Source organism: Ptiloglossa arizonensis, chromosome 9 (genome assembly GCF_051014685.1).
Source record: "Ptiloglossa arizonensis isolate GNS036 chromosome 9, iyPtiAriz1_principal, whole genome shotgun sequence".
Taxonomy (NCBI): Eukaryota; Metazoa; Arthropoda; class Insecta; order Hymenoptera; family Colletidae; genus Ptiloglossa; species Ptiloglossa arizonensis.
The window spans coordinates 2,377,925-2,397,877 of record NC_135056.1 but is presented as its reverse complement, the minus strand read 5'-3'; the positions used below and the strand labels follow the sequence as shown (position 1 = coordinate 2,397,877).

The 19,953-nt window shown below is 44.1% G+C and overlaps 3 protein-coding genes across 3 annotated transcripts; 1 reads left to right on the top strand and 2 right to left on the bottom strand.

Annotated features, from left to right (window-relative positions):
- Window positions 1-3,100: 3,100 nt before the first annotated feature.
- On the bottom strand, window positions 3,101-4,192 carry Nd-18 (NADH:ubiquinone oxidoreductase subunit 18). Its single transcript, XM_076320930.1, has 3 exons — window positions 3,976-4,192; window positions 3,485-3,817; window positions 3,101-3,417 (listed from the first exon to the last, which is right to left on the bottom strand). Exons 1-3 carry the CDS (start codon window positions 4,029-4,031, stop codon window positions 3,240-3,242), a joined length of 567 nt encoding a protein of 188 aa, XP_076177045.1. The 5' UTR covers window positions 4,032-4,192; the 3' UTR covers window positions 3,101-3,239.
- Window positions 4,193-8,609: 4,417 nt separating this feature from the next.
- LOC143151444 (uncharacterized) lies at window positions 8,610-10,092 on the top strand. Its single transcript, XM_076320545.1, has 2 exons — window positions 8,610-9,801; window positions 9,881-10,092. The coding sequence occupies exons 1-2, from the start codon at window positions 8,610-8,612 to the stop codon at window positions 10,090-10,092; spliced, it is 1,404 nt and encodes a 467-aa protein (XP_076176660.1).
- A 587-nt stretch (window positions 10,093-10,679) lies between these two features.
- Window positions 10,680-15,897, bottom strand: LOC143151443 (uncharacterized). Its single transcript, XM_076320544.1, has 3 exons — window positions 15,326-15,897; window positions 14,913-15,275; window positions 10,680-14,820 (listed from the first exon to the last, which is right to left on the bottom strand). The coding sequence occupies exons 1-3, from the start codon at window positions 15,895-15,897 to the stop codon at window positions 10,680-10,682; spliced, it is 5,076 nt and encodes a 1,691-aa protein (XP_076176659.1).
- Between the last annotated feature and the right edge of the window lie 4,056 nt (window positions 15,898-19,953).

Here is a 19,953-nt window from a genome sequence, read left to right as displayed (position 1 = left end):
ATATTTCCGACTTTTTATTTCGTTGAATAAATTACAACATATACCTTAAAAACATTATTCGTGCGAATTGGCTAAACGCTTCAGCTTACAATGGTGCATCGTTCCACACTAGTTTTCTTAATTGAAAGTAAGGTAAAGCACTAAACAAAATAATTTAAAACAAAACAGCATTTTATAATTTTTGAATGCACAACATTTCTCCACCCTTCCCTATTCCTCTAATTCAAAATCATTTAAATACGATCGTATTTGATATCATTTTCAACATATGAACGTCATACATCCGATCAGAACAATCGTATAACGATGAAGTAAAAAATATAATAATTTTATGTTTCTTACTTCAATGATTCATTAGTAGTTGAATCATCATCAATCGCAGATCGTAAATAACGCCAAGGTTCAGCCGATGCGAACAATTCCAGAAAATAATAGAGATAACTTCGTGACAGCCTGACAGAGAAAATTCGTGACAACCTAACAGATAGTACTGTATCATTATATCCGATCCGATACTGTGAAAGATGAAAAATTAATGAGAAAACAGAAATAGATACATATATACAGCCATACAGCAAAGTAAAACCATAAGTGAACACATTATAAATATAGTATGACTTATAACATAAAAAGTAAATACGAAGAGATGTAAAAAAGAAGAAAGGGAGAGAGGAAGGAAACAGAAAGGGAGGGCAAGAGAGAGTTGCATAAGAAAGAAACAACGAATTTTGTAGTAATTAATTAAATTTTTACGGTAACCTTATTGGCCCGTCTCTGTTCACGGCAGTACTATCCATAGGTGGGACCCCTATTGCGGCTTACAATTAGTTCGTGGCGCAAGATATGTACGTGACATCATTAATAACTTTCATGTACATATGTTCAGTGCTCTCCACGAATGAAGCCTCTTACACAGCTTTACCCTCATCTAGACACCGAAATGTATTTGTGGAAGCGCCTACATAATGCAATACCAGCTAACGTTCTTGGTTTGATGGCGGAAACAAAATAACGGAAGCTCCCTAAGCTCTGGGCTTATGTTGGGTAGCACTGATTTATAATATTTAAATCCCTGAAATAAGAACACAGAACTTATTGATTTAGACAACAATAGATTTTCACTTTACTTCCTTCAATTTTTCTTTTCACAAATACATGTTGCCATTAACACGCCATGACCTCTCGTCGACCTATAGTGCCTATTATTAGAAAACAATTGCGAATTAATATACGTACATACATACAATATAGAAATATAAACATGTATACTAGATTTTCATATTACAAATATTCGTACAAACAACGGTACGAGTTAAATTTACGTAAATCTCTCATTAGAACGAACAAAGTTTTAGAGTTTAGCATTTAATGCTTAATGCTTGGTAAATCTGTTTTTCGCTACATCGCAATTTCGCAATTTCAAGACATAGCAGCGAAAAGCACGAAAAAGAAGCTAATGAATAACTAAATTAAGAAACGAACAAAAATAAAATTGAACATACGTCGCAAATGATCGGATTTGGAAACACAATCTTTGCAAGGCCAGCATGGTAAAGCTATGTATCATGTCAATTAAAGGCATATTGGATAGTTCATTCGTAATTGGCGTGTATATGCGCAATACGTCTAGATATTATATATTTATAAATATACCAAAACACTGGAGACTGGACATACGCGACTTTGCTATCCTAAACCTTAAGGATAGCAAAACTTCAAAAATTGTACAATCATGCTCGGACACCCTTCGGGAATCCGAAATTGTTAGGTTATAATTTTTCAGATGACGCATTTTTCTGCGTGCTGAATGCGTGCGTGTGAATAGGAAATCAATAAAGTAACACCTGCTCAAACGTATACATATTTAAACTCATGAGCAAGATACACATTAATAATGATAAACCCCCGCAACTTACAGCTTTTTTCTTTTAATACTGGCACGTACGATTGATCCATTATGTAGTTCATCGTTCGTTCCAGTGGGTTTGTCATTTCTCACATTTTTGACAAGAGAAAATGAAAGTGACAATATTGATCACACAACGTATAAGACATGTAACATAAAAAAATTTAATATTCTACAACTCGGATAAAAGGAAAAAAGCATTAAAGGACAAAAAATTTATTACTAAAGAATGTTAATCAATAGACAACCAGGGTCAATGACAATCGAGTTCTCAAAGGCAAATAGCTTTTTTCGTCTTTCACGTTTTGAGCAATTTGCTTTCAACAAACTTATTTTAATTATATAAAAATAATCGGTAACAATTACTGTTAATAATCATTTATATCATCTGCAAGTTATAATTTCAATTTGTCACAAAATTGAAATTGTTACCTGAGTAGAATTTTATCATACATGGAAGATTATAATTTTTACATTTTAACATTTGACAATGACAGAAACATGAAAAAAGTAAGAAAGAGAAGAAAAAAAGAAAGGGCAGACAGATAGAGTAGAAAATATTACATTAGCATTGTAATAATTGTCAGATATGGAAAATATTAAAAGAGCAATCAAACGTTCCTTTAACTTGAACTTGTAAATAGTTTAATAATCCATGTTAGTCTGCAAGACCGATCGTTTCATTACATTATATTTATAAGTGGCCAGTCGGGCATTGTTCTTCCGTATTTATTAATTTTATTTAGATAAACTTTTTTTAGAGATTACTATTAAGTTGCAATATTTGTTTTATAAGTTTATTAACAGTTCTTCAACATACACTTGAATTTCACATATGCTTTCATTAATGTTTTTATATCTACAATGTGCTACTCCTCCAAACTTGAACTCACAATTAATCAAATGTATTTCCTTGTAATAGCAACAATGCTCGATATAGTTTATAAGTCAATATGAGCAGACACTGAATATTAAAATACACAGTCTAATAAAATGTAATATTATAATCAAAATACTAATAATAAGAAACAGAAAATGAATAAGAATGTTAATCCTTGTAAGAATGATATTATATAAATATTCCTAAAGAATAAATTAAGAAGTTTATCGAAAAAAACTGGTTTCAACATAGTAATATTTCTATTATGTTAGTTTTAAGGGGATTTTTACAGATTTCTTATGTTTATTCTGTACCACGTTTGTATAAAAATTTATTTAAAACCTGGAAACTTACACGCAAAAACAACTTTATATATACATATATTTTATTATCATTTTATAAATGATACAACTATGTACAGAACTATATTCCTTTTCAACAAACTTTAATTCTTTACTTAGTTGAAACTCTAGTACGCTTATTCCATGCAAAATTGGTACCATAACTACGAGGTTTAGGATGATTAATATTTGGTTTTTGAACGTAGTATTCCCAACCCATTTTTTCACAGTGTGCAATGGCCTCTGCTTCTGAAGTAAATTCCACTTTGACATTAGACATAGGATCTCCTCTAAAAATAAAAAGGAATATTAGTAAGCAGTTAAATATTTAAAAGAGAAATATTCTATTATACTTACGTTGAAGTCCAGCCCATTAGTGGATTCTCCCAACGTTCACGTGTATCAAAGTCTATTTGCCAAAAATGTACATTATTTGTTCCAGATTGCATAGCACTTTTTGCAGGGCAATAGATACGAACTCTACGAGTTTTTATATGCTCTTCTGGAACACCCGAAACCAAACCAACATCTTCAACTGTAGATACAGTTATCATACCCTTCATAGCTTCTCGATATAACCGTTTTTGTTTGTCCATTAAAAATTCTTGAACATCTTTTTTTATTACTGCTGGTACAGCATCTACTTGTTTCGTTTCTTTACTTGAATCCGCAAAAAATCTTTTTGTTAATCTATAAACCGAATTGAAAAAAGATTCAATTTGTTTCTTGTAATACATAAAACATGTTTATAGTTACATGATATAAATGATTATGTAAAGTCATAAAATTGTGTATTACCCCTCATAAAAGGGAATCAAAACAAAAGCAGATCGTGAAATAGAACTCACCCACAACATTTTCTAATATCACTCGTACGCCGAAACGGTAACGCACGAAATGCCATTTTGCATAACAAAACTTAATCCAATACGTATCAGCCTTCTCCTTCACGATAAACCGGGTAGCATATATTTTTGCCAGAGAAACACAGCACACCAAATGCGTCTTCTTCTCTTCCTCGACAAGCTTCTAGTTGTTGCGATAGATGCCAGACAAAGCATAGCAGCTTACCCGAAGCCATATTGAATTTCCCCCACCATACTAATGTACAAATTGTATGTGCGCAAAACTTTATTTGAAGTAAAATCAGTTTATAAATAGTGAATTCTTATAGTTTTTTTTATTACTCTCGTATATGAATATTTAGAAACTAAAAATAAATAAAGTTAGTTAAAAAGAACGTACATCCTTAGCCAGTACTATGCATGTTGTAGCAGTTATCAATAGAAATTATTTTATTAAAACATGATCTAAACAGAAGAACTAATTATCACAGTACATTGTAAACTAATGATATTTTTCAATAGACTTTCCAATAAGAATATTAATCGTAACATATCATCATAATGAAAAATCAAATGTTACAGAAGGGGAATTTGTAACATGTTATATTAATTTTGAAAATAACATTTATCTTCAAATATTCTTTCACGTGCAATATATACGGTGTTTCGTTTAAGTTGTCACAACGTAATATCTTGTAAATAATTAATCAAACGAGGGAACATTGAGAGAGGTTTCAAATGGCATTATTAGTTTTCTAATGTGTGAGCGTTTTTATAGCCATTTTGAGATCAATTAATTTTTTTTATTATAAACCTACATTTCTTATTTCGGAATTCTCTATTTTACTTAAAAATAGACATAACTTTTGTCTGAAACATTTTTTTTATAAAACTTCTACTTTTAAAATATTTCAAAACTCATCTATAAAATTGTTACAATATTACATTAATTTTTTACATTTATTACATTAATACCAATGCAATAGAATTTTTTGGTATAAGAACGTCATAATAAATGCTTAAAAAAGTGATCTCATTTAATAAATGATTAATGCACAGATAATAAAATTTCTCTCCTGAAACTTTGATAAGCAGTTGTGAATTGCTCTTCCATATTTTCTTTAGTGGTAGGTACATCGTGAAAATCGTGATATATTTTTTCTTTAAGGTAACTCCATAAAAAATAATTTGGCGATGCTAAATTACATAATCTCATTGGTTAGAAAATTGGAGAAAAAAATCATCATTAATTTATACTTGATCTCAGGTCTAATCAGTTGACGTGGAAAATTATTTCTGTGAATTTCTTATTATAAGAACGCTTTGTATGGATAGAACTTATGTTTTAAAATTCACTGAACACTCATTTGAGATATTTTAGAACTGTGAGAAGTAGAACATTGGATTGGGTAACAACTACATCTAACGTATAAACTTCATTATTTTCATCTGTAACTTTTTTTAGTCGTATGAATCTTTTCGCATTTATACTATTATCTTGAAAAAACTTGTTAGCAGCATAATAAAATGAACAATACGATGAATATCTTCCAGAAAACCGTAAAACCTACAAATTAACAGTCTTATCAATATTTTATCCCAATTCACCAGTAAAATCAATAAAAAATCACTTCAATTCTTTCTGTAAATATTACGTATTTCATATTTAAGTCATAATAAAGTAATAACTGTGTAAATGTGATTAACAATACAATATCTTTTATTGTTAGACTACTTCCGTTTTGATCTGTAGTTCTTCGATCATATACAAACTATCAGTAATTGTATTTATGTAGAAGTGTACATAAATAAAACAAATTAAACAAATGCAAAATTAAAACAAATGCAAAATACAAACATTACATGGAGAAAAATATTGAAACTTCTTGGATTCCATTATTTCATTCCATAGTTTGTCAGTACATCAATCAAAATTAACATAAATATTGTTGAGTTCTTTTTTCTTTATCGAATTTGTTAAAATCAAATTTTCAATTATTAAATTTTTTATATCGCAATGTTTCAATTATACAATAACTTTTTACACTTCTCTTCTGATGGAAGAAACTACGATTTTCCTGTGATTTCCATTAAACAGTAACGTGTATGTTATTACTTTTTAATTATCAGGTACAGATACTTGTTTATATCAAAATCAGGTCAAGTCCACTTTTATTTGTATTTTATTTGAACAAAGTATATACTATTGAAGACTATTAGACGTACACTTCAGTAAAGTTTTCTTATTTTCGTTTTCTAAATATTTTTTTTATTCATTATTGTACATTATTTTAAAATATTTATGATACCTATTATTAATACACTCAATATGAGTGACACGAACGTAGGTATCTATATATTATCCGTCCACAAGAAGAAGGCACAACGTGTTTACATCCTCACTCCGCCTGTAGTTCGTTGCTACTGCTGCGATCGCAAGCAAGAATTACCATTGGTCGTAAATAGTGACGAAGACCGATGACGGCGATCTCAAATTTGACTGAGAACGAATTATAGCAAGGTGCATCTACGTAGGGTCCTAATAAAGCGTTAGGTATTCATAAACAGGATAATTTGCTTACGGTTTAGATAATGAAAAAATGAATACAATTTAATATGCGTAATAATCATTAATATTTTTAAAATTATTTATTGCGAAAATAACTAAATCGTATTTATTAAAAATAATATAAATTTACTTTGTAAACAATATAAAATGAAATAAGATATGCTGTAGCAATGTCAAAATGCTACAACACATATAAAATCGTATAATGAAATTATACTGAAGTTACTGAAGGATGACAAAGTCATACACAAAGTTTCTTAAGAGTGCAGAACTGCATGCTACATATAATAAACACGCTTGAGTTTCCAAACGTTCCGTTGAACGCTTCATAGAGACACAATTTCGTGTTCTCAATCTCAAATGTGCATGATATAATTTATTTTCTCGCCAATTTTCATTATAAATGTAGATATATGCTCAATTTTGTGAGTAACTGTACATATAAAAGAAAAATTTATTCCAAATCTTGTCCTCTACACACACCCACAAGTAATTGAAATCAGAAAGTAGAATAAATTTTTAAATAATTACTAAAATTTCTAGTAAAATAGTAGTTTTAATATAAAATTGTTTTTTGAATTGTCATTGTCGAAAATTTTACTTAAACAATAACTTATGGGTACGTATAAAGAGATGAGCCGAAATCAAATTTGCCTAACCAAACTTCTATCGTATGGTGAGTGACATGAACATCCCCGTTGTGTCTAATTGTAAGATTATCACTGTCCAACAAATTAAAAAATTTTTTCTGCCTTCCAATAATCAGTGGGTAATCCTTGTAGAGCCACACTCCTCAAACAAGAATCCGAAATTCGAATTGGTGTATTACCCCCAGTCTTAGGAAAACACAAGTTTTTGTAAACACCCAGAATTTTCCAGAGTTTTGAGATATTATATGAAAAGTAAAAGGGTTAGAAAGATCTAATTGTTCTTCAAAAATAAAGAAGAGTTTCTCGAATATAGTATATATTCTATTAATTATTTTTGATCCCAAATAGTTGTAGAGGCTTGCAGCTGCGGTTTATGGCGGGCCCATGTGCTTCGGGTTTCTTTAGCAAATCGTAGAAATGGCTACGGACCGGGCCTGTCGGCGGTAATAGAAGTTGTCGACGTGCAGCCCGGGGCACTGGACAGCTGTTGGCTATTGCCTGTCATAAACGCTGCTCCGCGAGGGACACGGGTGCTCCTGGCACGGCCCGGCATGCGGGGTCCTCGTACGGCCCCGCGGTAGGGTCTCCACGTATTAAGAAATTCCAGCCCGGGTTTGTGTGATTTGGACACCCTGTTCGGCGTCGCGACGCCTCCCACCTTCGAACCCTTGTAGCCGGCGTCCTCAGCCACTGTGAGGCCTTGGGTCCGTCGCGATTGGTCAGTGGCGCGTTGCCTCCCACCCTTGACTCGGGAGTAGTAGGGTGTACCGAGGTGACGGCTGCGCTGAGTGACGGCCCTTGAGTCAGTTTCTTCGATCGTTACATCTACAAATCATCAAGGGTTTCGTAGTTCTTCACTAACATTGAGAACTTCTCGAATCGGACAGTGGTCCTTCGAGTTACATCTTTGCTGTCAACTCCATTTGTGTATTGTGTCCTTTCATTGGGGAAGGTGGTCCTTCGAGAAGGGTATTAGACTGCACATCATTCGTGCAAACACATCCAATGCTCGACTGATCTATGTGAGATCGACCACGAGCCTTAACATTTGGTCCTTCGAGCCGGATACCAGTAGACATTGGCCCTTCGAGGAAATTCTGCAGCCGTCTTGTACATCCAGTGCGTCGTCAGTGCTTGACGACAACGCTCAACACCTCCCTGGACGTAATAGCAGCAAGCGGCGGAGACCTCGAAGGCTGCATCGACCAATAGTTGGACCACGGCGACAACCGAGTCTTCTGAAGGAAGCAGCATCCAGGGCGGCATTTGGCTATTGGGATCCTGGACGCAGTGGAACAGACGAGCAACGAGCATTCGGAGGAACGGCCCACGGAAGCTGCCTGAAGCCGCTGATCCACTCCTGTCGTGTCCGTGAGTCATTTTCCTTGTTTTAATTTGTGGGCCTGATCGTGTGCATCATGGAGGCTGTCAAATCGCTCATTGCCGCGCGCGGGGATTTGAAGGCCAGATTGACGATTCATAAAAAATATGTCGAGTCGGTGGACGTTAACGATGGTATAGAGGTCTTTGAAGCGCGTGTTCGAATGAACGAAAGTTTACTCGAGAAATTCGATGCTGTGCAATCTCAGGTAGAAGCGGCCGTGATAGGCACACCAGACGAGGAGGCACAGTTGCATGAGCGCGAGCAGTTTGAGGATATTTATTGTAAAATCCACAGTGAAGTTAAAAAACGATTAAGACAGGTACAGGGTGAAGTTTCGCCAAGTCCGGCACCGGCAACGGCCGGCTCCGTCAGTAGCCCTATATTATCGGCTCCCTACTCTGCGGTGGGTATACCGGACATACGATTGCCAGACTTTACGGGCGAGCCGAGTCAATGGATTCGTTTCCGGGACACCTTTGTGTCATTGGTGCACGAGGCACAAGGTTTGAGCGACGTTGACCGATTTAATTATCTAACATCGGCACTGTCCGGGGCTGCCGCGCGAACCATAGAATCATTCGGTGTGTCAGCAGCCAACTACGAATTAGCGTGGGCTCGGCTTAAGGAAAGGTATGGCGACCCCCAGGTGTTGGTAAATCACTACATACGCTCTCTCTTAAATGTCGAGCCCATTAGGAAACAATCCAGTGAAGCGCTCACTGAATTTGCGGACAGCGCGATAAACAGCGTACGCGCGTTAGAGTCACTGTTAGGGCCCACGGAATTCCGTGACGCACTCCTCAACACAGTCTTGGCAAAAAGGCTAGATACAGCCTCCCTTGACGAGTGGGAGTGGCGAAACACAAGGTCGCGCGCGATGCTCACATTCCGCGATTTTGCCCAATTCATGGAACAGCGGGCTCAGTATCTCGCGCGTAAGGACGCGAATAAACCGATTCTTAGCGCTAGCTCACGTGATAGATTAGGAACCGATAAGCCGCGAGAAGGGGCAGCCAGGGCTTTCCTCCCGGTATCTCATGTCGCTAACCAGGGTGGCAAATGCGCACTGTGCGACAATAAGCACACGTTGGGTCACTGCCCGGCATGGAAGGCCATGCCTATCTCAGAGCGACGGAATGTAGTAAAACGCACACGTGCGTGTTACAACTGCTTAGCTCCCGGACATGGAGTTAAGACGTGTACGCGCGAAACATGCAGAAAGTGTGGTAAGAAACACCACACGCTGCTGCACAAGGGGGGGCCTCCCTAGTGAGGAGAGTTTAGAGCCCGATAAATGCGACATAGAACCGGTCGCTCCCGTCGCGTCATCTTACACTTCGAGCGCGGTTAAGATCGACGCAGGCTACACGGTCCTCTCTACCGCGGTAGTCCGTATCATAGGCAAAGGGGAAAAGGACCACGAATGCCGCGCGATGTTAAATGTAGGCTCGCAAGCGAATTTCATAAGCCGGGTGTTGAGCGTCGTTTCGCTCTTCGTGGCCGCACTTCGAACTTAACGGAGTGCAGCCTATTTGAATGGTTTTGAATCACAACCGACGGGCACAGGCCGAACTTAGAGTTTGTGAAGTCTAGTGCGACGCTGCAGCTTGATGTTATGACAATCAGTTGTGACTGACCTGCCTAAGGTCAGTTGCGCCGAGGAAGGCTCGGCTGGGCCCGTGCTCGTCGGTGATTCGTTGACGCTGTTGCTGGCCAGGCGCGGAGGGCGTATTTTTCGTCCAAGCCTAAGCAATAGACAATTTTGCAAGAGTCCGCTGGAGGTGGCATGCAACATTTACTAATAAATCAAGGAACTCGGTGCCTCACAGGGTGGTCGCGCGTATGGCCTTTAATGACGGCGCCTGCCGGAAATCGGCAGGCGCCTGGTCGCCAAATGCTCGACCCGAGGGTTTTATTTACGACGGCCACCTCCAACGTACTCTTGGCCACTGGCGACGCAACATACCGCCCCCCTTGAACCATTTGGTTCAACAGCTATTATTCTGCATGAGGACTATCGGTCTAACTAATTGATTACAATTTTACCTAGTCTAATCCTATCCAGCTAGGGTACTCTTGGCGAGTTACAATATCGCGCCTTTCACTAAGAGTCCAGCGGTAGCGGGGCGATGCGCTTCACGCAGCGCTTGTATTCGCCGTACGCCGTCTTGACGGTCACCACTCTTGTAACCCCATCCTTACCGGGGTGTATGGCGACAATCCTCCCTAAGGGCCAGGTCAGGGGTGGCGTGTGGTCCTCCCTCACTATTACCAGTGATCCTACACGGATGTTCTGCGCCATTCCCGAGTGCCACTTTTTGCGGATTGTCTGCTCCTGCAAATACTCCTTGCTCCACCTATTCCAAAAATGTCTACGCATCTGCTGGATGTGCGCCCAGGACGACAGTCGCCCTAGTGGAATCCCAGAATAGTCATAATCCGGTATACTTGTCAAAGTGCCGCCGATAAGGAAATGGGCGGGGGTCAACGCCTGCAGGTCATTTGGATCGGGAGATAGGGCTGTGATAGGTCGGGAGTTCAGGATCGCTACGATCTGAATGACGTATGTCAACAACGCCTCATAGGACAACAAAGTTTCGCCAATCACCCGTACGAGATGGTGCTTTGTGGCCCGCACGGCCGCCTCCCATAGGCCGCCAAAGTGCGGGGCCCTCGGAGGTATTAGATGCCAGCTGGCATTCTCGCTCGCCAACTCGACCGCTATTGCTTCGTTACGCGCCTGAGACTTGATAAACGCGAACAACTCTTTGACCTCGCGCCTTGCACCTACGAAATTCGTCGCATTGTCCGAGTATATATCCGCTGGCCGTCCTCTACGGGAAAAGAACCTGCGGAGCGCCGCTAGGAACGCCTGAGTCGTTAGATCGCTCACTATCTCTATGTGCGTTGCCTTGGTGGCAAAGCACACAAATATCGCGACATATACCTTGACCTTGCCTCGATTTCGGTGCGCCTTTTCTTTTATTAATATCGGGCCGCAGAAGTCGACCCCTACTCGCAAAAATGGCCTCGACTGCACTACGCGAGCTGATGGCAAATCGCTCATCTGATATGTCGGCGTTGGCGGCTTCGCACGGTAGCACGTAATGCACGATCGTACAATCCTACGCACCAACCCCTTCCCGCCGGGTACCCAAAATCTTTGGCGGGTCGCGTACAACGTGGCTTGCGCTCCCGCATGAAAGTGTTTTACATGATGGTCGCGCACGATATTCTCGGTTACTTTATGACGTTCCGGCAATATAATCGGGTGCTTCGCCCCGTATGGCAACCGCGATCTCGATAGCCGACCGCCTACCGGTAGTAGCCCGTTCGCGTCGACAAAGGGGCTCAGTGGCGCGAGCCTACCTGTGACCCGCGCCGAAGTCTTCAGTGCGTGGAGCTTGTCGCTATAAGATTGTCCTTGCATTCTTTGAATTATGCATCGCTCCGCTCCACGTAGCTCAGTGACCGATAGCGCGCCGCTATGTCTTTCCTTGTGAGAAGCATTGTGTATGAACCGTAAGCAATGCGCTATAACCCGTTTTAATTTATCGTAAGATGCAAATCTTTCCAACGTGTCCCAATCCGATACTTTGCTAACTAGCACTACGAGCGGTCGCAATTCGGGAATCTCCTTCTTCTCCAACTCAAGCTTGGGCCATTGCGTCTCGGGTTGCTTTAGCCACGCGGGTCCCTGCTGCCATTGCTCGTTCCTAATGAATTCCTTAGCCGCGAGCCCGCGCGATATCATGTCCGCAGGGTTATCCGACGAACGCACATGCCGCCACTCATGTGCCTCTGATATTGCCTGTATGTCCGCGACTCGGCGCAACACGAATGTTTTTAACGCGTGAGGCGGTGTCGCAATCCAACACAGCGCTATTGTCGAGTCAGACCAGAAAATGACCTTCTCAAATTCTAATCTGCGCAACGCGCCTCGCGTGCTTTTGAATAATTTTATCAACAATCGCGCCGCGCAGAGTTCTAATCGTGGCAGCGTTATTGTCTTCAAGGGTGCGACTCGAGACTTCGAGGCCACGAGGCTGGTCGAATGGTTGCCGTTTTGCTCGGTCACCCGCAGGTAGATGCACGCGCCGTACGCTTGCACGCTCGCGTCACAAAAGCCATGTAATTGCAGGCTTACATAGCCCTTCGATGTCACCTGCCTAGCTATCGAGACTTCCCGTAATAGATTTAACTCCTGGCAATACGCGACCCACCTAGAGTGTATGTCCATTGGGACGGATTCGTCCCAATCCGTCTTTAATTTCCATAGATCCTGCATTAATATTTTCGCGCGTATAATTATCGGTCCTAGCAACCCCAGGGGATCAAACAACGTCGCGATTCGTGATAACATTGCTCGCTTCGTAACGCGCTTGGCCGGCTGGATATCCTCTACACTATACGAGATCGTATCGTGTTTCGGATTCCAGCATAACCCCAATGTTTTCACTTTCTCACCGAGATCGATTCTAAAGTGCTTATCACAGGCCTTATCCTTCAGGCCTTCAATGAGCGCTTCGTGATTTGCCACCCATTGACGAATATGGAAACCTCCCCTCCTGCATAGTTCAATCAGTTCGTCCCGTATTGCCACGGCTTCCTCCCGCGCTTGAGCGCCTGTTAACAGGTCGTCCATATAGAAGTCCTCGCGTAGCACCCTTGCAGCACGGACTAGCTCATCGCCCTCGTCATTCGCGAGTTGTCGGAGCGTTCGCGTCGCAAGAAATGACGTGGCCGCAGTCCCGTATGTCAAAGTGTTTAAGGCATATGTTTCTAGCGGCTTCCATGGTTCCGAGCGCCATAGAATTTTTTGATACACACGATCGGCGGGATGCATCAACACCTGCCGATACATCTTTTCTATGTCTGCGGTGAGCACATACGAATGTGATCTAAACCAAACCAGCAAGGAGTATAAGTCGTCCTGAATTGTCGGCCCTACTAGCATCGTATCGTTTAGCGAGACACCCGTTGATGTTCTAGACGACGCGTCGAATACTACCCTGAACTTAGTCGTACGGCTCGACGGTTTAACTACGGTTTGGTGTGGCAGGTAGTACCCCGTTTCGCTTGCCGGTGACTCGATTCTGGTCATGTGCCCCAGGTCCCTATAATCCCTCAAGAATTTCAAATATTCCTCCTTCAACCCCGCGTCCTTCGACATACGTCGCTCTAACGCGTACCATCGCTTGAGTGCTACCGAGTAGGACTCTCCTAAGGCTCGCTCTCCTTCCCTAAATGGAATCCGAACCATGTACCGGCCCGATACTGGGTCCCGCGTTGTATTACTCAGAAAATGCGCTTCGCATGCCCGCTCCTCGGCCAACACCGGCGTTTTTTCCGGTGTTTCCTCCAGTTCCCAGAATTTCCCCAACTGTTGCTGCAGCGCCTCGCGCGCCAAATTGTAACGGCTGCTACCTGCTGCCACACTACCCCACAGTTTACCTCCTAAGACCCAGCCGAATTTTGTCTTTTGCAGCGTGACCGCCCCGTTTTCGAGGGAGATTTGCCCCACACATAAGAGCCGCAAAAACCACTCCGCATCGATCAACCCCTCTATCTTCGATGGAGTGTTGAAGTTCGGATCCGCGAGCGTTATGTTGCCAGGAATCTTAATTGCGGTTCTCCCTATTACCCGTGATGGTAGCTTTTCCGTAATGTGCGGTATTATTAAGAAATTGATATTTGCCTGAAACCCGTTGATGCGCGATTGTATTTTGGCCGTGGTCGAACTTGTTACACCCGTGCTGGTTTGGTTGATCCCTATCACCGGTACCTCAATCCTCCGACGCACTAAACCCAATTTCTTCGCTACCGCTTCCGTTAGAAAATGCGACTGCGAACCCGAGTCTAGCAATACGCGAACCGGTCGCGGCTGTCCCCTGCTATCCAACACATGTATAACCGCGGTGGTTAGTAACGTCTCCGGTCGCACGCTAACGTACAGCGTGGACACATTGGCCTGCACCGCTGTCTGCTGTTCCATCGCTTGACTAGGGTGCAACAATGTATGGTGATTTCCCTTACACTGTCGACACCCGCCAGCAGCACAGTGTCTCGCAAAATGATTCGGCCGCAAACATTTTGTACACAGTTTCGCGCGCCTTACCATTTCCATCCTCTGCTCTACCTGCGCATTGTTTAGTTTCGGACACGCTGTCGTAAAGTGCCTTTCCTTACAGATTTGGCACCACACGGCCGTCACCGCATGTGCCAAAGTCGACGCTTGATTTGCCCTGATCGGGTATTTCGTTCTGAATTCCGACCTCGTGCCTGTATAAGCCCCCCCCCCCCCCTGTGCGATCTCTCCGGAGTTTCTGAATCCAACAGTTTTTGTCTGTTGTGCAGGAACCCAAGTAACTGCTCCATGGTCGGTAGAGCAGAACCCTGCGTCTCCTCCTTCCAACGCAATCGTGACTGCTCATCCAACCTGGAGGTTATCGCGTATATCGGGAACGCCTCTAAGAACGGTGTTCTCAATGCTTCTAACGCTCTGTAATGCTTTGTAACTTGATCTACAAGGTCGCTAAACGACTGCGTGTTAGCGCGTACGCAATGCGGTAATTCGAAAAATGCCTGTATACGGCTGTTTATAATTGCTTTGGGATCGTCGTAGTTCTTTTCTAATATACCCCACGCCACTGAATAATTCGCCGCGGTGGTCTCTAACGATTCTATTTTCTCGGCGGCCCTACCGGTTAGACATGATTTCAAATAGATAATTTCTGCGTATCGCGAAACGCGGCATTTTCATGCACGGCGGCTCTGAACGCGTCGTAAAAACCGGGCCAGCCCGCGCACGAACCCCCGAATTGGGGCAATGGCATCGTCGGCAGTTTTATTTGAGCTTCGGCGCTCAAGGAGGTAGGCGACTGTGAAGCTAGGACCCCGTCCGCGTTCGCGATTGGTTGCCGAGATTGCCCGTCGCTTACTATGTCGGTCGGTCCGATCGTATTTAACCTAACTTGCGCAATTTCTGCCGACCCTGCTACACCCTGCCTGCCCTGCGCGCCTATGAGCGTCCTCGCTCTCCTTACGCTATCGTGGTAGCAGCCCTCTATTTCCATCCGTTCCTCTATACGCTGTTCAAACTCGTCGTCCGAACAGACCATTTCTAGGCCCCCTTGAATCTTTTCAAAGGGCTCGAATTCCTTTTCTAATTGCGCAACCCTGTGTTGTACTGTCGCAATGTCTGTGTCACCCGTCTGTTCGTACGACTCGAGGAACCGTTCGAACAGTGTCAATTTTGCCTTGATCGCGCCGCGCCTTCGTACAAGACCACGCATTTCGGCTACGCCGCACTCGTATGCCATTATTCGTCGCGAGTAGTTTTATCGTGTGGATAGAGGGACGGAATTGTTGGGTGTAGCGACACTTTAACAAATATCCTACTCACGACCTTCTGCGACCCCACGGGCGACGGGGTATTCAGCGCTGACTGCTGGTGCTGTATGTCGTTGGATCCTGGCATCGACCTTGCGTCGACCCTGGTGCTGGATCCCTTCGTTGGATCCGGTGTAGAATTCTGTCGTTGAATCGTGGCGTCGACCCTGCTGCTGGATCCTGGAGTCGACCTTGCGTCGACGCTGGTGCCGAATGTCGTTGGATCCTGGCGTCGACCCTGGTGCTGGATCCGGCTCGAAGGACCAAAATGTTGAGCGTCGTTTCGCTCTTCGTGGCCGCACTTCGAACTTAACGGAGTGCAGCCTATTTGAATGGTTTTGTATCACAACCGACGGGCACAGGCCGAACTTAGAGTTTGTGAAGTCTAGTGCGACGCTGCAGCTTGATGTTATGACAATCAGTTGTGACTGACCTGCCTAAGGTCAGTTGCGCCGAAGAAGGCTCGGCTGGGCCCGTGCTCGTTAACGCTGTTGCTGGCCAGGTGCGGAGGGCGTATTTTTCGTCTAAGCCTAACCAATAGACAATTTTGCAAGAGTCCGCTGGAGGTGGCATGTAACATTTACTAATAAATCAACGAACTCGGTGCCTCACAGGGTGGTCGCGCGTATGGTCTTTTATGGCGGCGCCTGCCGGAAATTGGCAGGCGCCTGGTCGCCAAACGCTCGAGGGTTTTATTTACGACGGCCACCTCCAACGTACCCTTGGCCACCTGCGACGCAACACCGGGAATTTTGTGAGTGGGCCGGCCTACCGCTTCGGGCTGTCGAGACAAAGGTCGGTGGCTTGGGGCGACGTAAGAGCAACATCCGCTCAATGACACAGGTGCGGATGACGTCGAGCAGTGGCGACTTTCGCGCCAACCTGAGCTGCTTGGTAATAGATTCCATCACCGAAAGGATGCCAAACGTACCACTGGGAAGGGTTAACATCCCAATACCCCCCGGAGGAAGGACTGCGGATCCAGACTTCGGTACCCCGGGGCGCGTGGAAATGCTCATAGGGGCGGGTCTGTTTTGGAACTGCTGTGCATCCGGTAGGTAAGGGTGGGGGTTGGCAACCTCCGGCGGCAAAAGACGCGGCTCGGGTGGGTGCTGGGCGGCAGCCTGCAGTGACCAGCCCCGCAGAACCGGGCCGAATTGACCCGCATTTGTCGCGCGGCATAAGTCCGTCGGTGCTTAACGATAGTCAGTTGTTGTGGCACGGCCCATCATGGCTATCATTGAAAGAGGCCGCGTGGCCTCAGTCTGTCTCACCCGCGATCGAGATTCAGGAGGAAAGAACATCGCGAATCATATTAGATCTACTCGTGCTACAGCAAGCTAATCCGGGTCATAGCTTACGTCTTCAGGTTCTGTAGGGGAGCGCGACGCGAACGCCGTACCAACGCGTCAGACAACGGGTACCAGCGTCCTCCAGTCGTGGAGGAGTTAGTGGCAGCCGAGCACCGACTCATTATAGCAGTGCAAGGGCAATATCTTGACAAGGAGAGGTGGCAGTTGGAGGCAGGGGAGCCTCTGGCCAAGAGCAGCCCGATCGCGTCCCTGCATCCCTTCCTTGATGAGTACGGGCTAATCAGGGTGGACGGTCGCCTTCACAACGCTCCCGTGCCGTACGCGAAAAAACATTCGATCCTCATATCAAGTTCGTGCCCGTTGACTGCATTGATAATTCGACGAGAGCATGTGCGGCTGCTGCACGCCGGGTGTCAACAAACGCTCTCGTCCGTACAGTCAAGGTATTGGATTGTATCCGGTGGGCGCGCCACTCGAAAGGAGTTGCGAAACTGCGTGACCTGTTTTAAATCAAACCCCATTAGCGCACAGCCGACAATGGGGGTACTACCGCCCGCACGCGTCACTCCTGCTCGTGCTTTTGCTACCTGCGGCGTAGACTATGCCGGTCCCTTTCTTGACGTTGACCGCGGACGTTCCCGCATCTCTAGAAAGGCCCACCTGTGCCTGTTCGTATGCTTCGCGACCAAGGCAATGCACCTGGAATTATGCACTGATTTGACAACGGACGCCTTTCTTAATTGCCTATGTAGATTCATTTCGCGTCGCGGTATGTGTCATGCCATTTACTCAGACAATGGTACGAACTTCATTGGCGCGCGAAACGAATTAAGGGAACTGGGGTCATTATTGACGTCTCGATCGCGCACAAGGACCGGGTTACTAGCGCGCTGGCTCAGGAACACATCGAGTGGCACTTAATTCCGGCCCGCACTTCGGAGGGTTGTGGGAGCGGGGCTTTCGGTCAGTGAAAACTCACCTAAGACGCGTTATAGGCAACCAACAGCTCACATTTGAAGAGATGTACACGACACTCGCACAAATTGAAGCGTGCCTAAACTCACGTCCCCTCCATCCCCTGTCCTCGGATCCTTTGGATCTGCATCCGCTAACCCCCACTTCCTCATTGGAGAAGCGCTGATGGCACTGCCTCAGACTGACCTCCAGGATGTCCCAACTAATCGCCTCAGCAGATTTCAGCTGTTGCAGCAAATGGTGCAACACTTTTGGAAACGGTGGCAGCGGGACTATCTGCAAGGGTTGCAACAGCGGCACAAATGACGAATCGGATCTCCCGGCGACACAAAAATTGGAGCCCTGGTCCTGATCAAATAGGACAACCTTCTCCGGCTAAAATGGGCGCTGGGGCGTATCATAGAACTGCATCCAAGCCAGGATGGCATCACTCACGTGGTCTCCCTTCGTATGGCCAACTGGACATTGAAGAGACGCGTAACGAAGATCTGCTTGCTGCTGGACGCGCAAGACGCGTAGATTAAGCGACCTATTGTAGCATAGGTTAGCATGTAAGACATCTAGCAATTAATCTAGCGTAAGGAATCCCAGACGGATTACATGTACGATTGAACTAGGTTAGTTTAAGGCGGTATGTAGAGGCTTGCAGCTGCGGTTTATGGCGGGCCCATGTGCTTCGGGTTTCTTCAGCAAATCGTAGAAATGGCTACGGACCGGGCCTGTCGGCGGTAATAGAAGTTGTCGACGTGCAGCCCGGGGCACTGGACAGCTGTTGGCTATTGCCTGCCATAAACGCTGCTCCGCGAGGGACACGGGTGCTCCTGGAACGGCCCGGCACGCGGGGTCCTCGTGCGGCCCCGTGGTAGGGTCTCCACGTGTTGGGAAATTCCAGCCCGGGTTTGTGTGATTTGGACACCCCGTTCGGCGTCGCGACGCCTCCCACCTTCGAACCCTTGTAGCGGGCGTCCTCAGCCACTGTGAGGCCTTGGGCCCGTCGCGATTGGTCAGTGGCGCGTTGCCTCCCACCCTTGACTCGGGAGTAGTAGGGTGTACCGAGGTGACGTCTGCGCTGAGTCTTCGATCGTTACATCTACAAATCATCAAGGGTTTCGTAGTTCTTCACTAACATTGGAACTCCTCGAATCGGACAGTGGTCCTTCGAGTTACATCTTTGCTGTCAACTCCATTTGTGTATTGTTTCCTTTCATTGGGAAAGGTAGTCCTTCGAGAAGGGTATTAGACGGCACATCATTCGTGCAAACACATCCAATGCTCGACTGATCTATGTGAGATTGACCACGAGCCTTAACCATAGTTATAAATTAACGTCAAAATTTAAGAAAGTGCCGATGGCAATACTACTAAAGAAAGTTGTAAAAATCTATAAAGTTGTATTTAATATTTAAAATTTGTAAGTTAGTTAAACCTTCTTTAAGTATCATCGTTTTTAATGTCTTTGAAGTATAGTTAAGAATAAAAATTTTCGTCTTGTAAGATTTAGTAAAGTCGCAGAAGTTCTGCGCTTCTTAACATAGGCATTCTTTTGAAATATAAACACTTAACGTTCCTCTCCTCTGCTTCAATACTTAATAAAATTGAAGATAGTTCTTCAAGTGCTTTTGGTTTCGTTTTGTACATTTCATTCTCGTTTGGGATTTATAAGAGGAACTTACAATAGTAAAAATCGCTTTTGAAATG